Source organism: Lichenostomus cassidix, chromosome 18 (assembly GCF_008360975.1).
Source record: "Lichenostomus cassidix isolate B80296 chromosome 18, HeHo_3.0, whole genome shotgun sequence".
NCBI classification, from domain to species: domain Eukaryota; kingdom Metazoa; phylum Chordata; class Aves; order Passeriformes; family Meliphagidae; genus Lichenostomus; species Lichenostomus cassidix.
Genome location: NC_139498.1, coordinates 5,801,741 through 5,817,040, shown reverse-complemented (window position 1 = coordinate 5,817,040; position 15,300 = coordinate 5,801,741). Strand labels below are relative to the sequence as shown.

General features: G+C 56.8%; 1 protein-coding gene and 1 long non-coding RNA gene across 5 annotated transcripts in view; one reads left to right on the top strand and one right to left on the bottom strand.

The window, feature by feature from the left end:
• The window catches only part of LOC146429525 (uncharacterized), a 57,131-nt gene that overhangs the window by 30,207 nt on the left and 11,624 nt on the right, over positions 1–15,300 (bottom strand). The gene's annotated exons all lie outside the window — the stretch shown is intronic.
• Positions 40–11,231, top strand: SPATA20 (spermatogenesis associated 20). Of its 4 annotated transcripts, none has more exons than XM_085077649.1 (16): positions 46–130; positions 1,210–1,347; positions 1,431–1,495; positions 1,837–1,991; positions 2,216–2,359; positions 2,619–2,820; positions 2,919–3,049; positions 3,142–3,246; positions 3,754–3,828; positions 4,019–4,231; positions 4,385–4,577; positions 5,303–5,471; positions 5,895–6,103; positions 6,200–6,399; positions 6,513–6,593; positions 9,723–11,231. In XM_085077649.1, the coding sequence occupies exons 1-16, from the start codon at positions 99–101 to the stop codon at positions 9,891–9,893; spliced, it is 2,283 nt and encodes a 760-aa protein (XP_084933775.1). In that variant the 5' UTR covers positions 46–98; the 3' UTR covers positions 9,894–11,231. The 4 variants fall into 4 exon arrangements, with proteins under 4 accessions (XP_084933777.1, XP_084933775.1, XP_084933776.1 ...); XM_085077650.1 differs by having other exon boundaries at positions 107–171; XM_085077651.1 differs by lacking the exon at positions 1,431–1,495 and having other exon boundaries at positions 40–130.

The window sequence follows — 15,300 nt, the reverse complement described above, 5'->3', positions numbered from 1 at the left end:
GACTGTGGGCGGGCCCGTGGGCGGGGCCGGGCCGGTACAGGGGCGCGGCTGTGGGCGGGGCCTGGCCGGTACCGGGGCGGGGCTCGGGAGTGGCCGCCATGTTGGCGGCGCCGCTGCGCTGCGCCCGCAGGTACCGGAGGGGCCCGGGGGGCGGGTCTGGCCCCGGGCGAGGTGGCTGCGCACCCCGCCAGCCCCGCTGCGCCATCACCGCGTCCCCGCCACCCCCGGAATCCTCCCCGCACCCGTCCCGTGCCCCCCGCGCCATCGCTGCACTGCCTGCATCCCCCGAATTCTCCTGCAGCGCCCTGTGCCCCTCCTGCATCTCCAAATCCTCCCTGCGCCTTCCTGAATCCTTCCTAAAGCTTTTCCGCACCCGTACATCTCTCTTGCTTTCGCCGACATCCTCCCCGCATCCTTCTGCACGCCCTGTATCCTCCCTAAATCTTGCTCGCACTCCTGCACCCCTGCACGATTTTACATACTCTGTACTCCCGTTCTGCACCCCTTTCCCACCTCCTGCATCCCAGACCTGCATCCCTCCATCCCTGACCGGCATCCCTTCATCCCTCCTGGATCCCTCCACCCCAGACCTGCATCCCTCCATCCCTCCATCCCAGACCCGCATCCCTGCATCCCTCCTGCATCCTTCCATCCCTGACCGGCATCCCTGCATCCCTCCTGCATCCCCACACCCCAGCAGCACGGGAGTCTCCCTGGTCCCCTCCTGCCCCTAGCTCCCCTCACCATGAAGAGCTTGTGCAGCTCCTGCCCACACCCACCCCACGGGAGGGGATTTTCCTCTCTGAGGGAATGTTCTCCCTGAGGACACGCAGGTCAAGTCCCACTGGTGCTTCTCCTGCACCCCCAGCTGTTGGGTGTGTCCCCAAAGTGTGCTGGAGTTGGTAGCAGCCCTGGGGGATGGCTTTCACCCCACCATGGTTGTGCCAGACTGGAGGAGAACAACCAACCTCCTCTGAGCTTCCAGAGAGTGGGAAGGACTTGTAAGGTCCTGGGGGGAATGGGGTGGACTGAGAGTGATTCCCTTGGCTTGGGGAGCGAATAGTGGGGAGCAGCACCCTGTCCTGGGGCACCATGTCCATCACCGGACATGGGGTGGTGATGCTACTGCTCTGGGCTGTCATGGCTCTGTCTGGAAGCTGAGCTTTGCTGTGCTGAGCAGGGAACCCCTGGGCCTGTTTGGTGTCACAGGTGCACGTTTCTAACGGGGATTGTAGCCATGGCCACGGGGGGGACACCCGGACCCCCCAGCGTCCCTCGTCACACCAACCACCTGATTAACGAGAAGTCCCCATACCTCCTGCAGCATGCCCACAACCCTGTGGATTGGTAAGAGCAACGAGAGCCTTTCCCCTTCTCCTCCTCTCCTTGTGCCCATGAGGCTGAGGGACTCTTGTCTTCCCCCCCCACAGGTACCCTTGGGGTCAGGAAGCCTTTGATAAAGCAAAGAGAGAAAACAAGCTGATATTCCTGTCAGGTAACCAGAAACAAGGCATATTTCACATCCCCACATGTTGTTCAGTAGACAATCAGATGAGTTGGGCTGCATCTCATGGTATGTGGATGGCCACCAAGCAAGGGAGGGCCAAGTGCTGGAATAGCTCTCTCTGAAAATGGGCTACATCCTGGACCAGAGTCCTTGGCCAGATTTTAGGAGCAAGAGCTGGAAAACCCAGGAGATTTTTCTCCTCCATCTCTTCTCCAGGGAGGCAGCAGCTGTGGTCCAAAGCAGGGCTCCCCATCTCTGAGTGTTCTCCCCATCACACACTTCCTGCTCCTTGCAACAACCATTCCTCACTCACCTGAGCTTGTTTGCAGTTGGCTATTCTACCTGCCACTGGTGCCACGTCATGGAGGAGGAGTCCTTCAAGAGCAAGGAGATCGGGGAGATCATGAATGAGCACTTTGTGTGCATCAAAGTGGACCGTGAGGAGCGGCCAGATGTGGACAAAGTGTACATGACCTTCGTGCAGGTGAGGGAGGCACAGGCAGGGCCCAGGAGGCTTTGAGTGGCTCCCTCAGGGTGTGGTTCATTGTCATGTTCCTCTGACAAGAGGAACAAGTATGTGGGGTGGTCTGGATGGGTCACAAGGGTGGAGAGAAGCACACATCTCTCTTGGAGTGAAGCTCTTGGGTGTGCTGGAAGCTGCATCTTGTCACATATGTGACCTTGGTGCACCCATGATTTGTCTTTCAGGCCACCAGCGGTGGAGGTGGTTGGCCCATGAGTGTCTGGCTGACCCCAGACCTCAAGCCCTTTGCTGGGGGGACATATTTCCCTCCTGAGGATGGAGTTCATCGTGTTGGCTTTCGGACTGTGCTGCTCCGGATCGCAGAGCAGGTGCGGGGCAGGAATGGTGTAGCAGGCAGGGCTGAACCAAAGGGGCACAGGGAAATTGGTATGGGCTTGAAGGGTGACTGAGGTAGGAGATACGACTGGGAGAAGGAGTAGCCCAGAGAACAAGCCAGAGCTTTGGCTGATTTAGAGGTGGATTTGAACTGATCTGGGAAGGGTGATGGAGAACTGGAGGCGTGGTTTGGACTGATGCAAGAAGAAGAAAGTTCTTCCCTGTTTTTATCCTTTCCCCTTTGCATCTTAGTGGCAGGAGAACAAGGATGCCCTGTTGCAGAGCAGCCAGAGGATACTGGAAGCATTGAGGCACACATCTGAGATCCGTGTGCAGGGCCAGGAGTCATCCCCGCCCCCCAAAGAGGTGATGGATGTCTGTTACCAGCAGCTCTCCAGATCCTATGATGAGGACTATGGTGGCTTTTCCAAATCCCCCAAGTTCCCCACGCCAGGTCAGTCTGGTCTCTGCTGCTGACACCTGCTGTGGGGCAGGCAGCATCATGGGGGCAGAGCCCATCCCACAGCCTCCTGCTTTCTCCCTGTGTTTCAGTGAATTTGAATTTCCTGTTCACATACTGGGCCCTGCACCAAACCACTCCAGAAGGTGCCCGGGCACTGCAGATGGCTCTGCACACCCTCAAGATGATGGCCCATGGGGGAATCCATGACCACATTGGTCAGGTAGGAGAAAATCCTTGAGGGTAACCTCTGGCATGCCCTGGAGGTGTGGGGTGGAGATGTGGGATGGAGATGTGTCCACATGGTCTCTGCAGGGGTTTCACCGCTACTCCACCGACCAGCACTGGCACGTCCCTCACTTTGAGAAGATGCTCTACGACCAGGGGCAGCTGGCAGTCATGTACAGCAGAGCCTTCCAGGTACAGCTCTGGCATCCCTCTGTGGTGCTCCCTCTCCTGCAGGCTGGGGAGGACTGGTCTGGTTTAGGGACCACCTTCATAGCCTGTTCCCCAAGATACTGCCCATCCCACGGGCTTGGAACAATCCAGTGCTCTCCTGCATCTCCTGGTGTTTATCCAGAAGTGCTGCACAAACCCGTGACCATGTAGCCCCAGGGTTTTGAGCATAATGGGGGAGGGAACAGCCTTTGAGCTGGTCTTTGCAAGTCAGCAAACAAATTCTGCTGCCTCTGACCTCTGTGTAACTCCAGCATTGCTTTCCACTGCCCTTTGTAGATAAGCAGTACTCAGTGATGGTAGATTATTGTTGGTGATCTTACTCTGAATCCATCCCATATTTAAAATCCCTGGACTTTCAAATGCTCCTTTGCCAGCTCTTTAAATTGAAATCTCTGACCATACCTTGATGTATCGCTTGCCTCACCCTTGCCCCTTGTGACACTGATGTCCCCCTTGTGCCTCCTGCAGATCTCTGGTGATGAATTCTTTGCTGATGTTGTCCGAGACATTCTGCTGTATGTCTCAAGGGACCTGAGTGACCCGGTAAGTTGTTCCCTGAGCTGAGCCAAAAGGAGCCACTTACCCTGCCCTGGGATGTGGCTCAAGGCTGTTCTTCCCTCCCTTCCCTCCCAGCTGAGGCTCATTAGCCAGACTGCCAGCATAGCAGTGATGGCGAGATGGCTGAAAGTGCTGTCCTGGTAGCTGGAGGGTCTCTGTGTTGCTCTTTGCCCAGGCAGGAGGTTTCTATAGTGCAGAAGATGCAGATTCCTACCCGACTAGCACATCTGGAGAGAAGCGAGAGGGAGCTTTCTGTGTGTGGACAGCCGAGGAGCTCCGGGCTCTCCTCCCTGACCCTGTGGAGGGAGCCACAGAGGGGACAACCTTGGGGGATGTCTTCATGCACCACTACGGAGTGGAGGAGACTGGCAACGTGGACCCCATGAAGGTGAGGGAGAGCAAAGACTTGCCTGGTATCAGAAGCATTGGTGGGGGATCTTCATCCCACATGGAGGGATGGCAGAGCAGCCCCAAAACACTCAGAGTCTGACACCTCCCCAGCCTGGTGGCATTCACAGAACGTGTCTCCCTCTCCCTTCAGGACCCCCATCAGGAGCTGAAGGGCAAGAACGTGCTCATTGCCCGCTGCTCCCCAGAGCTGACGGCTGCCCGGTTTGGGCTGGAGCCGGGCCGGCTGAGTGCCCTGCTGCAGGAGTGCCAAAAGAGGCTGGCCACAGCCCGGGCACAGCGGCCACGGCCACACCTGGACACCAAGATGCTGGCAGCATGGAATGGTGAGAGGCAGCTCAGCTCTGGAGGCACATACCTTGGCTGGAGCCCCACCAGGGCCTGGTAGCAGCGAGTCCTGCTGGCACTGGAGAGCTCCCACAGAGGCAGGGATCCCAGGGTGGGCTGGGATCAGGGGCTGTGGGGAAGCAGCTCCACACCCGCAAACTTTGGGAGCATCAGGATACTGTTCTGGCTTTATTTCACTCCCCAGCTGCCAGCAGAGAGCAGCAAAACTCCTCTCCTGGCTCAGTCCAGCTCCTCTGGCTGGGCTGTGGGGAAGGGGACTGAGGTGGGGACCCAGGACCCTGGTGGGCACAGATCCCACCTGCATGAGTGGGGGGATCACAGTTCTGTGTCCATCTCTCTGGGGGTCCTGCAGCTGGGTATAACTGCAGAACCCCAGGCATTGTTCCCAGCAGTAACCCACTAGGTATTTGTATCTGGAGCTGGCATGGACTGGACTTACCCTGCAAACTGGAATACTCCTGAGCCCTGTATCTGCCTGTGAGCAAGGGTTCAGCTCTTGCTGGCCTTGCAGCACTCTGCCTGTTTCTTTGGTGACAGCAAATGACTTGATTAGTGATTTAAACTGAGCAGAAGAGCTGAGCCCTGACCTGCTGGCATCAGGGAGGATGAGCTTCACGTTGAGCATCCTTCAAAGGACTGACAGTAAACCCCTCACCAGTTCCGTGTGCCCCTCTGACCTGTCCCCGTTTCTCTGGCTCCACAGGACTGATGATCTCGGGCTTTGCCCAGGCTGGAGCTGCCCTGGCTGAGCAGAAATATGTGAGCAGGGCTGCACAGGCAGCTGCCTTCCTGAGGACACACCTTTTCGACCCCAACAGTGGGAGGCTGCTGCGGAGCTGCTACCGGGGCAAGGACAACTCAGTGGAGCAGAGGTGAGGGTCAGAGAGTCCACAGACTTGGCAGGCCACCTGCAGGTGCTGCCCAGACCCCCAGTAGCAGTCTCTTTCCTCCTCTCTTCCAGGCAGCACTGAACTGGGGGTGAGGGAGGGAGGCTGTTTGTTTTGTACTGAGCTCTGGTGCAATTTAGGAAGGATTAGTGTCCTCTAGCCCGTGAGGAGCAATTCAGGTCAAAACTTTTCCTGTGCCTCATCTTTCATGCTGGCAAGTGTCTTCCCCTACCTTACCCTCCTGTACAGAGCCCAGGGGCTGAGTTGTGTGATGGCACAGCCACTGCTTTGCTTGGTGGCATCTCCTTCAGTAACAGAGACCAGTAAGCAGGGCTTTGCTGGGTTGGAGAACATTTCCAGCCTCTCAGTGTGGAGATTCTAATTGTCCTTCCCTGTCTGCCACTGCAGCGCTGTGCCCATCCAGGGCTTCCTGGAGGACTATGTCTTTGTCATCCAGGCACTCTTTGACCTGTATGAAGCCTCGCTGGAGCAGGGCTGGCTGGAGTGGGCCCTGCATCTCCAGCACATGCAAGACAAGCTCTTCTGGGACCCCAAAGGCTTTGCTTATTTCTCCACTGAGGCTGGCGATCCCTCCCTGCTCCTGCGCCTGAAGGATGGTGAGCTGGCCCTGCTTTCCCTGGGCTGTGGTGTGGGGAGGACAGGGCTGTGGGGTGGTGAGGCACTGGGCTGATGGCAGCTGTTGTCCCTTGCAGACCAAGATGGAGCTGAGCCCACTCCCAACTCTGTCACTGTCACAAACCTGCTCCGAGCAGCTTGTTACTCTGGTCATACGGACTGGGTGGAAAAAGCTGGGCAGATCTTGGCTGCCTTCTCAGAGAGGCTGCAGAAGATCCCAATAACCCTGCCAGAGATGACCCGGGCCACTGCTGTGTTCCATCAGACCCTCAAACAGGTATGGGCTCAGTGTCCCGTGCAGGACCTGCAGCAGGGAGCTGGGCTGGCAGTGGTATGGTGCACTCACAGCTCTCTTTTCTCCCTCCTGACACCCACCCTCCCCATGGACAGGTTGTCATCTGTGGGGACCCCCAAGGAGAAGACACCAAAGAGATGCTGCACTGTGTCCGCTCTGTCTTCAGCCCAAACAAGGTAGAGGTGCCCCTGTGCCTGCCAGCCCTCCCCTGGCCTCTGCTGCCTGCACTGCTGGTGCTTCATCCTTCCTCCCAGTGCAGCTGTTGCTGCTCCTCTCTCTCTCCTGCTTTTTTTCTGGGAAGCATCCTGTCCTTTCCGTATTGAAGCACAGCCAGCGGAACCACGGCTGAGCCCCTGCACCCCTCTCCCTGCACAGAGCATGGGCAGCTCTGCCCAGGAGTGGCTGCAGCAGTGGTTATTGCTGCTGGCTGTTTATGCTGCTCTCAGCCTGAGCCCAGTGCTTTCCCAAGGGAAAACCTTTCATTCCGGTGTGGATGTGTCATGATCCAGCCAGTGTCTGGGTCACCTGGAGACATCCTTGCATCCTTGGAAGGGGTGAGGCAGTACCTCACTCTAGCTGTGGGTGCCACCAGTCAGGAGAGGCTTTTCCCAAAGCTTTGCCCCCAGACAGCAGCTGCTGCTGTGCACTGGGGTTTGTGCCTTGCTCTGCTTGTCCTCATCCCTGCTTTGAGATGTGTCACTCTGTGAATCCCACAGAAGAGCTGGAGCTGTTGGCTGCGTCTGGAGCTGGCAGGGAAGGGCAGCAAGGCAGCTGATGTCCATCAGGTTTGGTGGGCAGTGTCCTTGTCCTGGGGATGATGGCTTTGACCTCAGCAAAGCTGTGGAGCCAAGGGAAATAGAACTGGGCTGCGAGTGAGTGGCTCAGTGTTTGGACTGCATTCATCCCTGCCTGTTGGGTCCTGCTGCCAGGGACTGGTGTGTTCAATCTCAGTTGTGGGGAGCTGGCTCTGAGGCCAAAGCACCACTTTTCTTCTGTAACCCCACCTAGGATGGACTGGGGAGGGCTGAGCCATCAGCATGAGATCCTCTGGTCTGTCCTCACATTAGCTCAGGCCACAGGGCTGTCACCCCTGACCCTCTGCCTGTGTGCCCAGTGGTGTTTAATGCCAGTGCTGGAGAAGGGATACAACTTACTCCCAGGAGCATGAGTGGGGCACATAGCTCTCTGTCCTTCCTCTGCCATGATCTGTCCAACAGCCTATACTTGGCCCATACTGGTCCATCTCTTCTCCCACACTCTTCCTCTGTCCTTTGAAGGATTACATTGGGTGACCCAGTTTGCAGGGACAGGAAGTGTCGTGGTGAGCCCAGCACTGCTGTTAATAACCCACTCCCTCTGCCCACAGCTGGTTCAGCCTCACGTTGGCTCTAGGGGGTCCAGCCAGCAGCTCTGGGATCTTGAGGAGAACAAATAGCACGACCACATCCTCTCCTTCCTGCAGTCTGGCTCCTCACCTTGCAGAGGTGATGGGAGGAAGGGGAAGAGAATCCCACTGCTCAGAGGGTTGCACTGCCTTTGGGAGCAGCCCACTGCCTCCTGACAGCCATCCCTCTTCCCATCCCTCATCAGGCACCTCGGGAAGCTGCTTGGAGCAGAGCAGCCTTGGGTCACCTGCTCCAGGGACATGGCAGCTTTGGGAATTGCCTTTGCCACAGAGTTGGGGGAACATCGCTGTGTCCCCTGCTCCCCACTCCCTGTGTGCCAGCAGGGTGCTGGGGGCCAGGCTTGTGTGCAGGAACACAATTAATTAGGTCGTTCCAGTAATTAATTCCTTACAAACCTCACACTGAAAAGCTTGCTGTAACGAGATGATGATGATAAAATGGCATTGAGGTCGTGATTTTAAATGGACCCTGAGCCTGGAGGAGCCCTTTGCTGCAGGCAGCTCTGTGGGGATGTGAGTGCTCTGGGGGGTGATGCTGATAGCTGTTCCCATGGGTGTCCTGGTGCTGGCAGCAGAGAGGGTTGGGTCCCTGCTCTGGGGCTGGATCCCAGCTCCTGGTATAGATCCCTGCCCTGTTAATGGTCTTTAGGGTAATTATGAGGGATCCCATTATCTCCTCGGCTGCAGAGCGCTCGCCTGCCGCTCGCCTTCATCTTGGCCCCGTGAGAGGACCTTGGGGAGCTTGTGAGAAAAATGAATAATGAATTTCAGATTGGACATGAATTGGTAATTAATCACTCCTGGAATTAATTCCAGACAAAGGCGAAGGGGGAGGAGGTTGGGGGGAGCAGGAGGCAGGCAGGGAGACAGGCTGAGCCAGAGCTGGGTCAAGCAGACGTGGGGTGATGTGGTGGGGGCAGGGACTTGGGGATGTGGTGGCCCTGTAGGGACACAGGGGTGTGGGCAGCCCCTGCCAGCCATGAGTGAGGTTGTGTGGGTGTCCCTGGGTGTTAGTGCTGGGTCTTCTGCTGGCCCTGCTGTAGAGGATGCTGGGTGCCAGGTGAGCTGTGCCATTGTGGGAGATGTGTGTGCTATGAGAGGTGGCAGCATTTGGTATCAGCATCCCTTGGTGGCATTAGCGTGAGTAGCAGGGACATGTGGTGAGTGTGTCTGTGCTCTGCAGCCACAGGCAGGGCTGGGATTGGGGCAGGCAAGGGAGAGCTGTGTGCTCCAGATGCAGCAGGATGTTCCCTCCGTGCCTTGGGAAGGGCCAGCCTTTTGCTCAGCCTTTTGCATCTGTGTCGGCATGAGGCTCACTGCCAGCTCCTGGCCTTTCTCCTGATTAGCCTGCAAGCCCTGAGGCTTTAACAAACATTTTCCCTTTCAGAAAAGCTAATTATCCTGGCAGCCCGGTCATCACCCGTGGCTGGTGCTGCCGTGTCAGCTGGAAGAGCCCCTGACCCACTGATCATTGCTGCCTGCGTTTTTTTGGGAAGTGTGGGGAGGGCAGGAGGAGCTGGGCTGCAGGTGGGATGGGGTGATGCTGCAGCTGCTTCTGGGGCTGTCCCTGGGCTGGGCAGGTGTCCCCAAGGAGCTGGCTGGCTCTGTCAGCCCTGTCTGGGCTGGGATGTGCTGATCCCAGTGCTTCATCCTGGCTGCCAATGGGGGCAAAGCTGCCACATCTCCATCACACTCCCTCCAGCACAGGCATTACAGGGATGTGACCACCACGGGGCCCTGGCAGAGGGCTGGAGTGAGTCCCTTCAGCTCTCTGTCCCCTCCCCATTATGGGAGAGCATGGTGGGGACACTGGCAGCTCTTGGCTTGTCAGGGGGTGGGAAGGACCAGCTGGCTGGCACTGGCTGCATTCTCTAGCTCTCACAGCTCTTTCTCTGGGCAGGTGCTGATGGTCGCAGATGGAGACAGCGCTGGGTTCCTCTACCGCCAGTTGCCTTTCCTCGCATCCCTGGAGAGGAAGGATGGCAAAGCCACTGCCTATGTCTGCAGCAACTTCACCTGCTCCCTGCCTGTCACCTCAGTCCAGGAGCTGCGTGGGATGCTCAGCCCATGAGCCCCTCAGTCCTGCTGCCTGCAGGAAGGCCAGAGGGGGACAGATTGGATTGGGACCACTGGAGAACCCCATAGCAGAGCCACCCTGAGCGCCATCCCAGATGGTTCCTGGCAGTGCATCAGGGCTGTGCCCTTCTCTTGGCATCTCCAAGTCAAGGTCTGCTTGCACTGTTGCTCCAGCAGCATCTCAGCACAGCTGCCTGTGGTCCTGGGTGCTGTTTTTGGCACAGCCAGGAGTCACCCACTGAGGAGCATCTCCTGTCCCTGCACTCACGCTTGCTCCTCGCCTCTTCTTGCTGAGGAAAAGGAAAACAAATTAAATATAAATCCCAGTGTTAATGGAGAAGTCAGACGGGAAAACTATTAGGGTTCCTATAGCAACCCAGGGTAACACTGTCAAAAGCACCTGGATGACTTGGGAGTCAAGTGTTCTTGAGAGTGTTACTGGCTATGACAGCTGTGGTATTTTTCCATTACAGAGGAGATTGTAACATACATTAAGTTAATATATAGTGCATGAAAAAGACCTGCTGATTACAACTGATGAAAACTTTATTCTCCCTTCCCCTCCTACCCTCCTTGTCCTCCCTGCTTACAAATGGGTGAGTACCAGATTTTTGGCATCTCTCTGACACCCTGGGCTCCCCCAGCATAGCACCCCACACCCTGGCTGGCTGGGTGCCATCATCTGGCAGCAAAATGGCACTGCCCACTGGCTTTCCAGTGGGTTGTGCCAGGATTTGGGGGTAACTAGCCAGGAGAAATGCCTTTGAAGTCAAATTGGAATTTTGCACTTCATCTGAATGCTTTCTATGCTTGTGGAAGAGGAGGGGTTTTGTTTTCTCTCCTCTCTTGGTTTTAAAAGCTGAAGTGTTTCTGGAAATCCAGCTGAAAATTGCTGGTATGGCAGATGGCTGCCTGCTTTCCTCTGGGTTTTTTTGCCTTTTTCTTCTTTTTTTTTTTTTTTTTTAACTTGGCATCTCTGCTGCAGGGATTGATTTGACACCCGTCCTCAGGAGTGCTCAGAGCGGGTTGGTTTGTGCCTGCTGGGAGAGCATCCTTGGGGAGCTGGGCTGGTGCTGAGTGCCTGTGGGGAAGCCCACGTGTCTCAGATGCCACAGTGGCAGCTGTCCCCGAGGTGGCACGGGGCTGGGGGTGACATGCTGAGCCCATTTTGGTGCCCACCAGCCCCCTGTGGCACAGACACAGGGCGCCTTCCTCCCACGCTGTGTTGCTTTTTGGTGTGTCTGTGAGCAGCCCCTGGGCAGAGCTGTGCTGTGAACCTCTGTCAGGATGAATTGGGCTCACCTCTCAGTAAAAAAACAACAACAAAAAACAATGAGACGTTCTCTGTGATGAATAACTGCTGTTGTGGCATCTCTGTCCTCCTGGCATCCCTGGGTGCCCATGTGCCCATGGCCCTGTTCTGTGCTTCCCACGTGTCCCTGGAGCCACCCAGCTGTGTCACCCCTTTGGCTTTATGGCCTTAGCAAGGGCTGGTTTTGCTCAAGCTCTACTGCAGCCACCCTTGCTGGACACCTCAGTACCCCCTGGCCAGGCTGGGTGCTGGGGCACCCAGGGGTGCTGCTCCTCCTTGGTGGCCACAGGGGTCAAACCCTCCCAGAGGTGCTTCCTGTCCTATCCTCCTCCCTTTCCTGTCACCAACCCCAAGATTTCACAGCAAATGCTGTTGTTTTCTGGGGCAGTTACCAGGAGACAGGGCTGGTGGGTGCTGCCTAGCCTCTTGGGAGGGTGATGCAGTGGGAGCTCCAGGCTCAGGGATCCCTTGCCACTTCCCAGTGTCTGTTTCCCTGATCTCCTCCTGCATTCCCTTGGGTGGAAGATGTGGGGGTTGCTGGGTGTTATCCCTGGGCAGCATGGGATCCCCTTTTCCCAGCAGTGGCTCAGGGTGGCTGGAGGGAGCGCCCTGCACTCCCCCTGCTCCTTTCCAGCTACAAAGCTCTCAAAAAAGCTCTCCAAAAACACATCAAATAACTGATGTGCTGCTTTTTGCCCACAACCACTTGGGTTTGCCATCAGGGCACAGGGGGCTTCTTCCTGCCTGGGGCTCTGGGCTCACCTGGGAGCCCCAGCAGACATGGATGGGGAAAAACATGTTTTTGCTTGGCTTCCTTTTAATATTAGCACCTCCTTTAACATTCAACACTTGCTCTGGGGGATGTGCAGGGCACCTCATTGCTTGGCCCACCAAGGTTGATGGGAGGCCTGACACCCAGCATGCCCCTCTGGGGGGTCTGGGACACACAGGGTGGGGGGGAGGCAGCTCCAGCAGCCACCCTTGCTGCACTAATGAGGCTTTCCCTCTAATTAATATTCCCTGGAAAAGCCAGCACTGGTTCTGGATCTCTCAGCTTTTATCTCCTGTGGCATTGATGTGACATCAATGGGAGAGAGGCTTTGAAAGCTGTTTGTTGTGGGGGATGTTTTATCTGGGGGAGAGGAGGATGGAGAGGAGTGTCCCAAGCCTGGATCAAACCCTGCTCCAGTGTCAATATCCCCATCCAAAACACGTGTGGGGCTGCAATTTGGGCATGCCAGCCTTGAAGAAGGTACATTTGGCAAAATAATGAGGTTTCTTAACCCAGGCACGTGGTTCATTCACACATGAGCACCCAGGTCTGGCACGGCTGAGCTCCTCATTGCCCTACGCTTGGGTGGCCAAATAGGCAACACCTGAGCACTGCTCATGCCTGAGTGGCTGATTAGCTCCTGCCTGAGGGTTATTTTGGGCATAAACAGGCAGGTTTTGATAGCTGGGGGCTGCTGCAGGAGAAGGTTGGGAAGTGCTGCTCTGAAACTGATGGAGAGGCTCCAGAATGCCCCAAAATATTAGGGGAGCCTATGACAGGCAGGTGCAGGGGGGCAGGAGATGTGGGGTGCTGTGAGGAGTCCCTCCATGCCAGTCCTGTGCCGTTGAGCCCAGTTGCTCCAGTATCCACCCAGAGGGAATTTGCAGCCAGCAAGCTGCCGTGGTGAGCCCCTGAGTCCCAGCCTCCAGTCCTGGGTAATTTGGGATGCTTTCAGGGCTCCCCTTGCACCAGGGGGTGGATGGGGGTACATGTTGGGTTGCACCAACCCTCTCTGGCATCCCATGGAGCATCTGCAGGCAGTGGAGGGGGCTGGGGGCTCAGCAGCTCCTGCTGCCCCTCCCTGCCCCAGTGCTTGCCTCGCACAGATGTTCACTCCATCCAGCTCCGAGTCATTCCAATATTCCTGACAAGTGAATTTGCAGCTGAGGCTGGCTGACACTTGCTCAAAATGTGCTTTTTTTTTCTTTTTAAACTGATTTTCCGTGCAGGTGGGTGCCAGGGAGCAAGAGGACACAGCCAGGCGGCGGTGTGGGGACTCTGTGGGGGTGTCCCACTTGGCTCAGCTGCTGCTTTAGTTTCCCCTCCCAGCAGTGTGTCCTGGCCATTCCTGTCCAAACCCTGCATGGCCCTGGAGGATGTGCCCTGTCTGGCCTCTCCCAGAGCCCCTGTGTGCTCCAGAGCTGTGCAGGGGAGCTCACAGCTCTCCCCAAGCTGGCTGCCTTTGCCAGCTGCACTGGCCAAGGTATTTTGGGGACCATCACCCCCACCCGATGTTCAGCTGCTCCAAACAGGCTCTGTACCCACGGGCTGATGCTTATAACCAGTTTAACACTTGGAGGTCTCCCATTCCTGCCTGGCAGCTGCAGCAATCCCATCAATTTCTCCAGGGACTGCCAACCTCGGCCACGGCTGGGGAGGCAGGGAGGGATGGCCTGAGGCCCTGTGGCACCGATTAAGGGTTATGCAATGGACACTTGGCCATTACAGGGCCATTAATCCTCCTCTAATATAGTTTTGGTATTTACTGACTGTGGTAACTGTTGCATTAAATCGAAATTAAATGTTTATTTTGGAGGCTTCACAGAAGGGTGGAGGAGGATGTGCAGCGAGGAAGGTGCAGGTTGGTGGGTGCCTGGGTGGGAGGGGGATTTTGGGGGTGTACAGAGGGATCAGGACTGCAGTGGAGGGATGGCCTTGTCATCAGCGTGGGGATGTCCCCAGGTGCTGTGCCAGGCTGTCAGTCCAGGTGAGGTGACAGTGGCATCTCCACTGCCTTCAGCGCTTTGTGAGCTGCTAAATGAGAGGCGAGAGATGCTGAGGGCTCCCAGGGAGCCTGGGCTGCTAATCAAAGGGGAACAGGCTCTGCTTTCCATCTGGGGTTTGATCCAAGGCTCCAGGAGGGCTCAGGCTGCTCTTCTCCCCATGGCTGGATGGAATTTGGAGTTAACTCCTTGTGTGCTGCTCCTGGCTGGAGCAGCAATATTTCATTTTATCAGCTGAGGCTGAAACCCACATCAGGAATGCTGAGGCTTGGGGAAAGCTGGAGCTGGGAGGCAATGCCCAGGTTTTGGGGCCAAACCTCCTGCTGGAATAGCAGCTCCCAGCCATAGGAGCCAGAATTTCTGGCTGCAGCATGGATGTCCTGAGGCAACTTCGCTGATGTCTGCTGGCTTGTTTGGGGTTTTTAGCCACAGAGGAGAAACCTGACTGTCCCTGGGTGACCCAGCACTCTCCTCCCCGTCCCTGACACCCATGAATCTGGGACAGACAGAGCTGGGCTCGCTGCAATTATCCATGGATTAACGGCAGCTAATTTAGTTTGAGTCACAGAGGCTAAATTGGATCGATACAGGGTGAAGAGTATAAAGGAGGAATCAATAGGTATTCAGAAATGCAGAAATCGGGCTGCACATCCCCGTGGGATGATGCTTTTGGGGCAGTGCTGCTGCCTGAGCGCTGCGGGGCTGGCAGGGAGCGCTGGGGACGGGGAGAGGGTGGCAGGCGATCCCCGGGGCGATGCACGGCAGAACTGCAACTCAGCACAAGGCTTTCGGTGGGTTTGTGCAGCTCAGCAGAGCCCAGGCTGCCGTGACAGGCGGGATCTGCGGCTCTGCGGGCTCCGAGGAGCGGGTGTGACAGCCGGGAGGGCTGGTGAGCTCACCCCCGCTCTCCCGGGGACATCACGGCCGCCAGGAAAGCAGTTTGATGTTCAGCCACAGTTTGGATACGAGCTGGCTTGGGACACCTGCAAGGTGTGCACCGAGCGGGCATCCTCACAGCAGGATGGAAACTGGGGATGTCCCAGTGGCCTCGGGGGTTTCTGTGCTGCTGTGGCCACCAGCAGGGCTTGGTCTGTGTCCCTCCTGGCAGGGCAGCAGGGCAGGAGGCAGGGTCCTTTTTCATAGCTGACAGCCCATGAATATTTATGGCAGCATATTAAAAATGGCCACTGCATCCCAAATTAGTGCTCTGGCCTTGGTTAGAGGCAGGGAGCTGGGTACAGTGGCACTGATGTCACCCCTGGCTCTGTGGTCAGGTGGCAGTGGCATGGCCCCTCAGCTGGGATGGGATGGGATG

What these genes read in the sequence shown, in the direction of transcription:
- SPATA20 (XM_085077649.1), top strand. Translation starts at nt 99, where the DNA reads ATGTTGGCGGCGCCGCTGCGCTGCGCCCGCAG. An exon ending in CCGCTGCGCTGCGCCCGCAG is followed by an intron (nt 131 to 1,209) that starts GTACCGGAGGGG and finishes TTGGTGTCACAG; the next exon opens with GTGCACGTTTCTAACGGGGA. An exon ending in TCCATCAGACCCTCAAACAG is followed by an intron (nt 6,400 to 6,512) that starts GTATGGGCTCAG and finishes CCCCATGGACAG; the next exon opens with GTTGTCATCTGTGGGGACCC.